The sequence below is a fragment of the Lycium barbarum genome, chromosome 2, assembly GCF_019175385.1.
Source record: "Lycium barbarum isolate Lr01 chromosome 2, ASM1917538v2, whole genome shotgun sequence".
Lineage (NCBI taxonomy): Eukaryota > Viridiplantae > Streptophyta > Magnoliopsida > Solanales > Solanaceae > Lycium > Lycium barbarum.
In genome coordinates, this window is record NC_083338.1 from 1,963,670 (window position 1) to 1,977,929 (window position 14,260).

At 38.4% G+C, this 14,260-nt stretch overlaps 2 protein-coding genes across 4 annotated transcripts in view; one reads left to right on the forward strand and one right to left on the reverse strand.

Annotated features, from left to right (window-relative positions):
- LOC132625820 (protein ACCUMULATION AND REPLICATION OF CHLOROPLASTS 3, chloroplastic) overlaps positions 1–8,063 on the forward strand; it is a 31,596-nt gene extending 23,533 nt beyond the window's left edge. For both annotated transcript variants that reach the window (XM_060340396.1, XM_060340395.1), the window contains one exon: positions 7,665–8,063. In XM_060340396.1, the coding sequence (XP_060196379.1) occupies positions 7,665–7,673 (9 nt within the window). In that variant the 3' untranslated portion in view covers positions 7,674–8,063. The remainder of the gene's footprint in view (positions 1–7,664) is intronic.
- A 743-nt stretch (positions 8,064–8,806) lies between these two features.
- Positions 8,807–13,475, reverse strand: LOC132625821 (uncharacterized protein At4g15970-like). 2 transcript variants are annotated; one of them, XR_009577003.1, is made up of 5 exons: positions 12,602–13,475; positions 10,793–11,158; positions 9,468–9,949; positions 8,891–9,022; positions 8,807–8,832 (listed from the first exon to the last, which is right to left on the reverse strand). XR_009577003.1 is itself a non-coding variant. In XM_060340397.1 (4 exons), exons 1-4 carry the CDS (start codon positions 12,860–12,862, stop codon positions 8,950–8,952), a joined length of 1,182 nt encoding a protein of 393 aa, XP_060196380.1. In that variant the 5' UTR covers positions 12,863–13,475; the 3' UTR covers positions 8,867–8,949. The 2 variants fall into 2 exon arrangements, 1 of the variants encoding a protein (XP_060196380.1); XM_060340397.1 differs by lacking the exon at positions 8,807–8,832 and having other exon boundaries at positions 8,867–9,022.
- Positions 13,476–14,260: the final 785 nt, after the last annotated feature.

Here is a 14,260-nt window from a genome sequence, read left to right on the forward strand (position 1 = left end):
GCCAAAACTCACACTTTGAAAATTTTGCAAAAAGCTCTCGCTCCTTAAGAGTCTGCAACACTATTCTGAGATGTTCTGCATGTTCGGCCTCATTACGGGAATACACCAAAATATCGTCAATAAAGACAATGACGAATAAATCGAGATAAGGCTTGAAGACCCTGTTCATAAGATCCATAAAAGCAGCTGGTGCATTTGTCAACCCGAATGACATAACGAGAAATTCGAAATGGCCATAACGGGTCCTAAAAGCTGTCTTAGGAATATCCACTTCTTTAACCTTCAACTGATGATAACCTGACCTGAGATCAATCTTGGAATAACATTGGGCACCTTGCAGCTGATCAAATAAGTCATCGATTCTAGGAAGAGGGTACCTGTTCTTAATGGTGACCTTGTTCAGCTGTCGGTAATCTATACACATACGTAAAGAACCATCCTTCTTTCGGACAAATAGGACTGGTGCACCCCAAGGCGAAACACTAGGCCTAATAAACCCCTTATCAAGTAGATCTTTCAATTGGGCTTTTAACTCTTTTAACTCCGCTGGAGCCATTCTGTATGGTGGAATAGATATCGGCTGAGTATCGGGAAGTAAATCAATTCCAAACTCAATCTCCCTGTCAGGAGGGACTCCTGGAAGATCTTCGGGGAAGACTTCCGGAAATTCATTTACAACTGGAACAGATTGAAGAGTTGGAGTTTGAGCATCTGAATCCTTGACCCGAACTAGGTGGTAGATATAGCCCTTGGAAATCATTTTTCTGGCTTTTAGGTAAGAAATGAATCTACCCCTGGGTACTAATGAATTACCCTTCCATTCTATGACTGGCTCATTAGGAAACTCGAATCTTACCACCTTAGTTCTACAACAGACTGTGGCATAACATGAAGCTAACCAATCCATACCCATGATCACATCGAAGTCTACCATTTCTAATTCTGCTAAATCAGCTATGGTTCTGCGGTGGTAGACTAAAACTGGGCAACCCCTATACATATGTCTAACTGTGAGTGATTCTCCAACGGGGGTGGACACTTCAAAGGGTTCATACAATTTTTCAGGTTCAATACCAAATTTCTTAGCAACAAAAGGGGTTACATAAGATAGGGTGGATCCTGGGTCAATAAGGGCATATACATCGAAAGTGAAAACTGTTAGAGTACCTGTAACAACATCTGCCCGAGCCTCTGCATTCTGACGGCCTGTCAATGCATACATGCGGTTTCGCCCCCCGCTTGCGTTCCCAGCCCTAACTGCATTGCTCCCTTGCTGGGCCTGATTATTACGAGGGACTGCTGAATTTGTGGTTTGCGTCACATTACCTCCGGTACCTTGCCTAGCTGATGGACAATCTTTCTGAATATGGCCCCTCTGGCCACAACCATAACATACATTCCTGCCCATGAGACACTCACCTAAGTGTTTCTTATTACATTTGCCGCATATCGGATAATTATAGTTCGACTGACCCCCACTAGTTTGAGAGTACGAACTTGATGGCCTGAAATTCTGCCTCTTATCATTGCGGAACTTAGGGGGTGGGGCACTTGCTGTGGACGGAGCAGGTGCTGCTGACCTGTTCTTGAAGAAGTTCCTATTTCGGTTCCCGCTGAACTGTCCGGTAGATTTGACCCTCTTGTTGTACTCCTTGTCTTTCTCTTTTTGTAAGGCTTCTTCCTCCTTTAGCCTTGTCTCCTTGCCCTGCACAAAAGCAACCATCTTGGAAATAGTCATGGTCCCATTTTGTGCAACAATATTGGCTCCATCATACAAATGGGAATCAAGACCTCCCACGTATCTTCTCACTCTTGCCCTCATATCAGGTACCATGTGTGGGGCATGCTTTGCCAGACTAACGAATTCCAAATAGTATTCTTGAACTGGCCTGCCATTTTGCTTAAGTTTCAGGAACTGTTCGGCCTTAGCCTCTCTGAGCTCTATTGGCATAAAGTGGTCTAGAAATGCGCTAGCAAATTCATCCCATGTAGCATCAGGTGCACTCTCACCTCGGGACAATTCCCAAGATTCATACCACGTGTTAGCAATGCCCTGTAATTGATGAGCTCCAAAAGTAGCTGCTTCTGTTTCGGTAACTGTCATAATCCTGAAGATCTTTTGGAGAGCGTCAATGTAGTCCTGAGGATCTTCATCCTTTTTCGTTCCCGTGAATACTGGGGGATTCATTCTGAGAAAGTCCTTTGCCTTAGAAGACTCCCCATTACCTCCTGAACTTGGCCCAGTTTCCTGACGTTGGGTCTGAGCTGCTACTAGCTGGGTGAGCATATTGATAGCACTCCTAACATCCCTATCCGAAGCATTCGGAGGTGTAACAGTAGAGGTGGTTGGAGCTGTTGCCTGAGTCAGAACAGTATCTTCGTGAGCTACTTCGGCGGCAACCCTTTGGCTAGTGGCTGTGTTTTTCTTCTTGTAAGTTCTTTTGTAAGGCATTTTTTGAAAACACGTATACGCACGAGTTAGGAAATCATCCTAAAAATACTGCTCTAATTGCACGATCTAGAATATGAAAGAAATGAGACAATCCTGAATGTCCTGGTGGTCAACTGTTTATATGTGTGGGGCCCTCACACATATAAAAGAGACCCCGCTAGACACGGTTTCATAGACTCCCTAAAGACACTTGAACCTAGTCTCTGATACCAAGCTTTGTCACGCCCCGAACCATGGCCTGGACGTAACACGGCACTCGGTGCCTGACTACATGTGACCGAGCGAACCACATGACTTGCTGAACTAACATGATTTCATATTATAAGCGGAATATGACGTGAATGCATGATGAACCTTTGTACAACATAATAGGTCATATTACATAATAAAGTACTTGTTTAAACATGAGTGTGCCCAAATGTCCATATGACTTCAAATGTCTATCATGACATAACTGATTTGTCTAGTCTATGAAACCTCTATTTTGAGTTTGGACTGGAAGTCATACGTACTGGGACAAGGCCCCCAGCATACCTTTACATGCAAAACTACATAGAGAAGACCATGCTTAAAACCCCGAATGAAATGGGGCTCACCAATAAGCTAGCACGAGCAAATCCTAATGATCAGAAGCGTCGTCCTGTAAATCCGTACCTGCATCGTGAAATACAGGCCCCCGGGAAATAAAAGGGGACGTCAGCATATTGAATGTACTGGTATGTAAAGCAACCGGAAGAACAACATGGGACATAGAATAACATGATAGGAACTAAAAACTGAAAACTGGGACATGAACATGAGCATGAGCATGAGTACATAACATGGAATTGAAACTGAAACTGAACATAAAACATGAGTACTGTAAGCATGAGATAATCTGAAATGATCTGTAATAATCTGTAATACCGACATAAACCACCACGGGGAGAAGCGTGGAGTCTGATCTCTGCCCGATCAGCTAAGCCATCTCGTACCTTGCCGGGGCACGAGACATGAACATAACATAAATGGATCCAAATCCCTCAATGGGGAACATATGAAGGAATCGTCCTACTGGGCGGAGCGATTCTTATCCTACGTTGGCATACGTAGTTTCAGGCTATCTGAGCCTTCTCGGTATTATTACAACTCCCGAACATGAAAATAACATAGTTGGCTAAGAAGCCCATGACTTTCGTGAATTAACTTGTACTTGTCTTGAAATCATGATTTTCACGAAAGGACTTGTAAACATATTTTCATGAAATAACTTGTAAAAATAACTCATGCAGTTTCATATGAACATAATGAGAACACATGAGAAAGAATTCATGATTCATGGATTAAGCTAGGATTTCTAATGTCCGAAATGGAGGTTTAGGAACACAATAACGAACATACATATGGAATTCATGTTCACACATACATACATAATTACGGGCTACCAATACATTGGGTTTAATGCCCTAGGAGTTGAACTTCATAGAATTTACTAAACGGATCACGGGGAAGAACATAGAAGTTCCCACATGTGGATGGAAGTTCTACATACCTTAACCTTCCGCTTTTGAGCGTATCACAATGTCCTTCACCCCCTTCAACTTCAATCTATAGCATACAAGTCATAGGGATTCTATATTAGCAACAATATCCATGTTTTGTTCATCTAAGCATTTTATCAAACACTTAGTGGGCATGAAGCTCTATAACCCTCATTAATGGTGTTTTCTTCACCAAATCCCCATTCTCTTACTTCTAGTCATTTCTACAATCCCATTTAGATGCAATTAACATCATTCTTCATAATCCATATGAATACAACAATCCCAAATCAACAACCCAACAATTCTAACATAGTTCATATAATTATCTTCAACAACCCAATCATTATTCTCCCAATAAATCATCAATTCACAATTATAAATGATTTGGGAGTAGAAATATTACCTTTTGGGTAGTCACCACGAAATCAACACTCCCAAGCCCGATCTTTAGCTTAAAATGACGACCACAACTCGTACTACACTTTATCCTTCACGAGCTTTAGGATTCGGGGCCTTAAAATTAGTTGATTTTCTCCTTCTTCTCTCTAAATTTCTCTCTCTCTTTTTCCTCTCTCTAAAATCTGAAATGAGGGGAAAAAAAATGAGGCTTCTAGGGTTTCATTTTCTTTAAATACCAAGGGAAAATGGGTTGACCCAACTTGAAAACGGGTCGGGACTGTTCTGTCTTAAAACGTCCATATCTCCCAATCCCGACGTCGCTTGTGAACCCACAACCTATGGTTGGAAAGATATTTCAATAATCTACAACTTTCATTCTTTGAGTTTTCCCAAATTCTCAACTTACGATGGGGTTATGGCCTCCTGAAGTCAGTTGACCCGAATCTCAAATGCGGACCAAAACGCGCCCACGTTACGGTACCGTAACACAGGGTACGGACCGTAACGTCGCGTCGTACCCTGATGAAAATTTCCAGAAACTTTCTGGAAATTTTCCCTGTGTTACGGTCCGATGTTACGGTCCGTAACACAAGGTACGGTCCGTAACACGAAGGGACGGACCGTATCTTGGGACCGTATCTTGATGAAAATTTCCAGTGAGGTTCTGGAAATTTCGTCTGTGTTACGGTACACTGTTACGGTCCGTAACACGAGTTACGGTCCGTAACTCGTCACCGTAACGCAGGCGATTTTCCAGCGAACAGGCTTCAGTCAATGGGGCATAACTTTTTGCACATATATCCATTTAATCCCCATAATATACCGTTGGAAATCTTGTTAATAGGGCTACAACTTTCAACAAGGAAGTTCTTCCAGATACACAACGGATCAAGGAGTTATCGTTGCCCGAAATAGACCTGTCAACCCACTAGAACTTTAATGATATGAGTTTAAACTTGGTTCCAAGATGCGGGGTGTTACAGTGGTATTTAAAGTTTGACAGCTTTATGAAGAAAGCTGATTTTTCAAGGTGCGAGGCAGATCACTGCTGTTACTTCAAAAAATTTGAAGACTCGTACATGATACTGCTACTCTATGTTGACGACATGCTAATCGTAGGAATAAACCTACAGGAGATTGATCGGTTGAAAAAAGGGTTATCGGAAGAGTTTGCAATGAAGGATTTGGGAGCTGCAAAGCAAATCCTTGGGATGAGAATCGACCGAAGCAAGGAGGGCATCAAACTCTCACAAGAAGAATATGTGAGGAAAGTTATCAAAAGGTTCAACATGCATGATGCCAAGCCAGTCAGCACTCCCTTGGCTGGACACTTTCGGTTGTCAAAGGATCAGTCGCCGACAACCGAGGATGAGAAGAAGCAGATGGACAAGATACCTTATGCATCTGCAATCGGTAGTCTTATGTATGCAATGATATGTACAAGGCCAGACATTGCACATGCAGTGGGAGTTGTCAGCCGATTTATGAGAAATCCGGGAAAGCAACACTGGGAGGCTGTGAAGTGGATATTCAGATATCTGAAAGGCAGCTCGAGTTCAGCTCTGTATTTCCGAAAATCAAAAACAGGATTGCAAGGGTATGTTGATGCTGACAACGGTGGTGATATTGATAGCAGAAAGAGCACATCCGGGTATGTTTACACCTTCGGAGGTACTGCAATCTCTTGGGTTTCCAAGTTGCAAAAGATAGTAGCTCTCTCTAGTTGTGAGGCTGAGTACGTTGCTGTGATGGAGGCCACAAAGGAAATGATGTGGCTACAATCTTTTCTGCGGGAATTGGAACAGGACCACGAGGGTGTGCTATATTGTGATAGCCAAAGTGCTATTCATTTGGCAAAGAACCCGATCTACCATGCTCGAACGAAGCACATACAACTCCGGTACCATTTCATTAGATCAGCTTTGGAAGATGGAGCGCTAGTGCTTGAGAAGATCGCAGGGAGTCAGAATCTAGCAGACATGCTGACAAAGGCAGTGACGATAGACAAACTGAAGCTATGCTCAGCTTCAGTTGGCCTGCACGAAGTATGAAACTAGGAAAGAGCTGTTGCATCGATCAAAGTGTGAAGACAAATTAAAATTAGTCTTCAAGTGGGAGATTTGTTGGGTCCATTCCCTTATTTTTAAGGAAGGAAGATTTTTTCTTCCTTTGACAAAATCACATTGGTAGCAATTGTGGAATTGGCAAACAAGTCAATTCTTTTGTTCACATAGTCGTGATGTAAGCGCTTACGTCATTTTAGTCGTGATGTAAGCGCTTACCTCATGATAGTCGTGATGTAAGCACTTACGTCATCATAGGAAATTCATTCCTATAAATAGGCAGCTTATGGTTCATTTGTATGACACCAAGATAGAGAGAAAAAAAATCTAAGAGAAATACTCTTAGTGAAATGCCTAAGTAAGAGAAGGTCTTTGAGAGAATTTTCTGTGGTAAAATTCTTGAGTGTAATTGGGATTGGGGTTGTGAGGTTGAGTGTTGTAAACACTTGTAATATTTCTTCTTTAATAAGATCTGCAGCAGCAACGTGGACGTAGCTCTCACATTGAGGGTGAACCACTATAAATCTGTGTGTGCTATTTATTCTTCGCTTACATCACGGCGTAAGTAGGTTCTGTCTAAGGAGGTTGGTATTTAAGTGGTCCAGCTGTGATCCTCCAATCTTTCCTGGGAACCTGCTTACAAAGGTCGGATTTGGGATTCAAATCCTAACAAAATATGCTACGTTATTTTTTATTTGTTTATTTTGGAGGGAGTTTGATGCACGTTTCATTCTGCATCTAACTTTTACATGGACCACTTCTCTGGTATCTGCATATAAATTTCATTTACAATTGGCAATAGTGCAATGCTTACAGTACTCAATATTGATGTGCAATGGCTGTGGATTTAGGAGGAGCTAGTGAAGGGACTAACACGGACAACTCTCCTGATAGATACCTTTATGCACAGATGTATCATGCTTATATAATCTCTTCCATGTGCCCAAATTGCAAGTGCCCTGTAAGGTTGCTAACTCATTACATGTCTAGTTCGATGAACCACCCTTGGCACCAGAAAACGAAGTTGACTTTTTTTTTTTTTTTGACTGGTAGTGCTAGCTGAATTTTGATGCATGTTTCTTCTATTTGCCTTCAACTCCTCCACGAAGCTGTGCTCTCATTTGTCTCATCTTTCTCAATCTTCCCGATTTCTGGGCTCAAGTTACTTTTTTTTTTCTTGTTAAGTACACTTTTTATATTATTAACGTAATCCTTATGGTACTGCAGGAGTGTTGAGGTATGGGATGAAGGCCATCTACAAAGCCGAAAGAATTTGGATTCTGAAACTGAAACCGGATAGACTCGTCTAGCGTATCTGTAAAAATATGCTATCCTTCTGTCTTTCCTAGGTGTCCTTGAGGAAAAATGCCAGAAGAATATCAACGGAGGGCTGGTGCTACTAAGAAGAGTTTTCTTCAACCAGCTTCATTGCTCGTATCGCACCTATGCTTTACCAGTAGCAGTAGTGAAATCATAATGTTGTATAAACACCCTCTAAGCATTTGTTCTTGATCCGTACTAGTAGAACCCAAATTGAATCCTCCAATTCAAACAGATCTTGTATATTCTGTAAATAGTAATTTTAAGTATGTTCACATTTAGGGGCATTGTCTTTTTTTGTTTTTTTGTTTTTTTCTTCTCGCAGAATCTTGTATGTTTTGGAGTTTCATGTTCTTACTTATCCATATGTTATGAGCTTGACTTGAGTTCTGGATTAGAAGTTTGCTTACTTTCTCGACAAAGTATTTATAATGATATTAGAACTCCCATGTTAAACACCAGCCCAAAACGTGTAAGTACTAAGAACAATATGCAAATGTGGTCATATTGTTTGCTCTGATGTTGAATAATCAATATAATACAATGATAGCACTTGTTTAGCAAGAATTCCCAGTTCTCTTTTTAGCAATGATCTGCTTAGAGCTACTTCTAAAACTACGGATGCTGTAATAATTTAATAGGTGGTCATACATTTTCCTTTTTGAGTAAAATAATACTACAGTTCGTCAAAGAAACTGTAAGAGAACTACTTTAGTGATCTACTGTAGGAGAACTACTTTAGTGATCTAACTTTTCCCACTGTGATATGCATCTTTATGGCTATATCATCCTGAAGGTGGATGCAACGTGTGGCATTAGGAAGTGTTAATGACTTAACAGTTAGGAGCAACCACTACTACAAATATATCCTTAATCTTATAACAGTACTACTTTAATATCCGAGGCTTCTTCACTCTCTCTTTATCTGTATCCCCATATGGATTAACAAGTGTTTTTGTACTCTCTTCCTAACATTAGAAGAGTTCTAAATAAGGAAAAATGCAATGATACGTTTTACAGAATTTACCGTAATTAGTTTGAGCATTATCAGATTTCGCCATCTTTTTGTATTAACCTGAAACATAACTTTCATTAGTAAAATGCTGATATGAAAAAGGAAAAAAATTCTTTACCTTTCAATTACTTCTAATTTCTGAAACAACAACAGCAACTAAAATTACAAAATTTCGACCTATCTTCTGTGTCCATTCAACTGTTCTATATTATTCACTGGTGGCGGAGCATAGTGGCGGAGAGAATCAAGACTGCCAAAACAAATGAAAAGTATGTCAAAACATAAAAATATTAACAACTATAACGTTTGTAACCATTTTAAACTATAGAACAAAAGGACTACACCCCCTTTGACAACTACTATTAGAAATTTTGAACGAGCTAACACACGTGTATGCAGATACATGTTTTAGCATGACGAGGACCCAAGGGAGGTTAATGAAGGGGCCAGACTATGCGACGCTGAGGAGTAAATATGTTAAACAAGAAAAAGTAGGTTTATGTTTGCGTTACAACACTTAAAATCAGTTACTTTTAAAGTAACATGCCAAGTTTGAATTAATCATGATGCTACGTGTTTGAATATATAACAGGTAGGTGTCAATATATTAATTTCAAATAGGATTTCAATATATTAATTTCAAATAGGATTTTAGGGACACAAATCTTGAAAATCATGATAAATGGAAATCTTACCTGCAGTTTTGAGGAACTCGCCATGATAACTCCGATGATATCTTCTGTGCTGGTGGCAACGACAAGAAGTTTTTCCAGTCTTGAAGAAGGATTCTAAGATCATGAAGTTTGCTTTCCATCCCATAACAACAATTAGCATGCATTGTACATACTTCACTCAGATTTTTGCTTGGTTCACAAAATCCACCAAAGTATGCTGTGTCCAAGAATCTCATTTTGAGATCAATATCCCTTATGAAAGAATCGTTCTTGATATTATTAAGAACGTCTTGATCATGCAAACCTGGATACTTGTCTCTTGACGAATACCAGTACTTGTAAAATTCAATTGATCTGTTATTCGACCTCACGTGATTGAAACCACCATTAGGTTTATTCTCCACATCATCCGGTTTACCTGAGAAATGATCACATGCTATCTGAAAGTCTGCATCCTTGTAAAAGTGAGGAAATGGATCTCTAAACCACATGATATCAGCATCCTAGCAGATGGAAACAACTAAAATGTTAATTATGGAACATGTTTGCCAGCCAGATACACAATGTAATACATTTACGAAGCTACATAGCATCAGGAATCTTTCAATATATTGAAGTCCCGATAGGCAGAATTATTCAAGCAGCAAAAATGATTTTTCAACAAGACATTACCATTAATGCAAAAGGTGAGAATGTACAGCGTATGTCAAGTGGTATGTACAGCAGAATTCATGCCACTGTTCTACCAAATTTGGTTAACCAGAATGAGAGATGATCAAAAAGAATTTAAAAGGAAAGGTATAACAAGACAATATGAACTTAGCATAAATACTACATTAGCAGCTACACGTCCGCTTAGAAATTTTGTAGGCGTGCTTGATTCATATATGCCGATTCACACTTTAGCAACATTCAAATGTGCTAGACATCTTGCTTCAGGTGAAAATGAGACCCTAAAAAGAACTCTGTCCACAATCGAAAACACATAGGATACTGGCCTCAGTTAATAGTAATCAGAAAGAACGATTTATAAGGAAAACTGACAAAAGCCTCGAATCTTATCAGATCATGTTCCCAATAAGACTACATTTTCACCTTTCAAGTTTCATCAGACTCAAGTAAAGGTCAGAAACAAAAGCCAGAAATTAAAAGCCTAATCAAGTATCTGGAAGTCTTTATTTTCCCGCCTCGCTTCATTACCAAGAAACAAGTGGAACAACTCAATTTGAGAGAAAGATCATGTTAGACAGCCAAAATTTTAATTAAGAACAATGAATTGAAATATTTGCTAGTGTAATACAAATCTACAAAAAATAAAGAAAACTAATATGAGCACAGAAGTATACCGTGAAGACAAAGTTGAATCCCATTTCAAGCACTACCCTCAAAAAGTCAATCCTTCTCCACATCATCTTCAAGTAGCCAGGGAACATGAAATAAGCTTCCTTTGAAAAATCAGCCCCTTGAGTCACTAGTGCGTAGCAATGAGTATGTAAAGCCAAACACCTGGAGAATGCTTTCTCGTCAAGAGCAACAATGACTAAATGATTCAAAAGTCCACGAGTGTGATCTCCAATCCTAAAACTTTCAAGAAACAGATCAACAACTGAATTAGGAGCAGCCCATGCTTCATTCAAAGTTGTTAAGATCACTGTGTTATCCTCCATAGCAGCATTCTTCAACACTTTCTCAAGCCTGTACTCCTCACTATCCTACAGAAAAGGTGGATTTTAAGCAAAGATAAAGTGATTATCCTGAATAAATATCTTATTTCTTTATCCATTTTGATTTCTACTAATGCTTGTTCTGGTATATACTTCCTCCGTTCCGATTTATGTGGCACCATAAGGATTTCAAGAGTCAAATTTCTTAACTTTGACCGTGAATTCGGACACAGAATCTTTAAGCTTTTAGAAAGAAAACTTATATGAAAACTACATAAAAAGCATTATACGTCACAATATTAACAATTTAAAATATTTAAATAGCATATGAAAAAGTCCCAGCCAAAGAATAACTTGTTTTGACTCTCGAAATCCGAACAGTGACACGTAAATTGGAACAGAGCTAGAGAGTATGAGATTATCACAAGATAATAAATATAAATTGATGATTTAGTTAATTCTACAGCTTGAACATAAAATTTATAAAACTACTCCTACAAAAAAAAATCAAGAAAATATTCAATTTTCTCTTAAAATAACCAATCAACTAACTTTGTATCAATCTTAAAATAACACAAAAGAATTACTCTCTCCGGACCCAGTTTATGTGTCAATTTTTACTCTTCGAAATTCAAACTATGTAAACTTTGATCAATACTTTATTATATATATTTTTTTATCAACTGACATGAGACAGAATTGCAATAAATAATACTTTTCCTATAGTTTCTGAACATCTAATTTTAATTTTAAAAGTCTTAATGCATGTGCGCCCCCCTAAACTTGCCACTTTTTTTATTTTGACACCTCAACTAAGTGTTGTTCCTATTAAACCCCTGAACTCGTCCTCAAGTGTGTCTACTAAACGCAATCCGACGTACATAGTATTCCATCTTCATTGTAGCAATATGCTAATATATATTCTAATTTAATTATGCCATCTTTTAGCTAAGATTAGCAACAATTAATTGAGAGGAAAAAAAAAAAGAGTATCTCTTAATTAAGCCCGCAGTGAAAGAGCAGAACCAGCAGAAAGCGACACATCCATGACCTAAAGAATAACTTACCACATGTCTAAAATATTACTCTACCTTCATTTCTCCAATCTGCTTCTAACAAAAATCAAATTTAGGGGGTTTGATAAACACATTTGGGGACGAGTTCAGGAGTTCAATAGGAACAACACTTAGTTGAGGTGCCAAAATGAAAAAAAGAGGCAAGTTTAGGGAGCTGCATATGCATTAAGCCATTTTAAAATATTAAGTTGATATAATCCAATTTTACTTCAAAAATTAATCAAATTGACTCTAGCAAAACGAAAAGTGACACATAAATTAGTTATTTTTCTATCAATTTCACACGAGAGAAATTGCAACATATTTCCTGAACATCTAAATTTTCAATTATAGCCTAGAAACTTGAAATTTTCAAAAATATAACCACAAGGTAACGGAATAGAAAATTGAAAATAAGAAAAAGAGTTATCCTTACCGATGAATTAGCGTTCACATTATCATCAGGTAGATAAAACGAAGCGCGTGAAGTGAAACCGCTTGGGAGCCTGAAGCCGATGCTTTCACTCGCTCTATAAAGCACGAAACACGAAAACGATACGAATAGCGCTATCGTAGCGATCTTACGAACAATCAAAACAGATTTAGTAATACCAGTACCAGCACTAATACTAGCGTTAGTAGTTGTAGTACTAATCGCAGTTGTTGTTGTACAACACGGTAACAAATCAGTTAACATGACGTAATGTGCCGTGACTGTGACGTGGCAGTGAATCTGAATTTATATTTATATCGTCGTTGTTGTTGTTGTTTGCTATACAACACGGTAATAACAAATGCGGTGACGGTGACGTGGCAGTGAATCTGAATTTATATCGTTGTTGTTGTACAACACGGTAACAAATCAGTTTAACATTTTCGGTAACAGTGACGGTGACGTGGCGGTGAAGAAAATTGAGCGTTTTGGAAAGACTTTGAGAAATTGATATTCTTATGAAACTGAATTATATTTACATCGCCGTTGTTGTTGTTGTAATACTACAACACGGTAACAAATGCGGTGACGGTGACGTGGCGGTGAAGAAAAATGAAGGTTTTGGGAAAGACTTTGAGATTTTTACGAGATATCTGAATTTATATCGTCGTTGTTGTTGTTGTACAATACGGTAATAACACAGTTAACATTTCCGGTAACAAATGCGGTGGTGATGACGTGGCGCGACGGTAAAGGTGATGTGATGGTGAAGAAAATGGAGCGTTATGGAAAAATGGAGAAACGGTTGAAAGACGTATTTGGGGGAGTTGTGAATTGTGATAATTGAAGAGAGAGAGAGAGAGAGAGAGAGAGAGAGGAGAAAATGATAAAATGGTACCTTATGTTTGAGATAGGTTTAAATAGTCTCTTAAGTATGTACTGACTAGTTTTGGTCCCTTAAAGTTTGAGTCTTAGTCAAATACTAGTGTAAAGGTTCGCGCTGAAATATACTCCTTTCGTTCATTTTTATTTGTCCTATGTTAAAAATAGTTATTCACTTTTACTTGTTCAGTTTGAAAAATTAAGAGATAATATACTATTTCATACCTATTTTACCTTTATTATTAATTGTTGAGTTGGAAACTTTAAGGAATTGTTAGTAATTGCACAAGTTTTAAAACATTTTGATCGAGATGACTTAGTAATAATTAGGGGTGATATAATAAAATTGACATTTTATTTATGACTTCTTAAGGGTTGTGCCAAATCAATACAGTAAAATTAAAAAATGGACAGAGAGAGTATTTTCTCTTATAATTATGGAAGATACAATTTTGTTTTACTGTAGATAAGTAAATATAGATATACACATTGATGTCTGCATTTAGTTTAATACATTTGCTTCTACCAAGGGAAGATAGTTTAACAATATAAATGCATAAAATTTAGGACTAACATCCTAATAAACATGAAAATGGTATACTGAAAAGAAAAAAATATGGAGAAAAATGAAATAAAAAGGGGAATAAGCCAGAGGCGGAGCCAGTATTTCAAGTCTGGGGGTTCGAATCATAAGACAGGACAACGACCTCAAGCTAATGTATAACAGTCTGGGGGTTCGAATCATAAGACAGGACAACGACCTCAAGCTAATGTATAACA

Bases quoted from the DNA above. Each gene is read 5' to 3' on its own strand.
- LOC132625821 (XM_060340397.1), bottom strand. From the start codon at position 12,862: ATGTTAACTGATTTGTTACCGTGTTGTACAACAACAACTGCGATTAGT. The intron at 9,950-10,792 runs GTATACTTCTGT...TCCATCTGCTAG, and splicing joins GATTCAACTTTGTCTTCACG to GATGCTGATATCATGTGGTT. The intron at 9,023-9,467 runs GTAAGATTTCCA...TTGTTTTGGCAG, and splicing joins CGAGTTCCTCAAAACTGCAG to TCTTGATTCTCTCCGCCACT.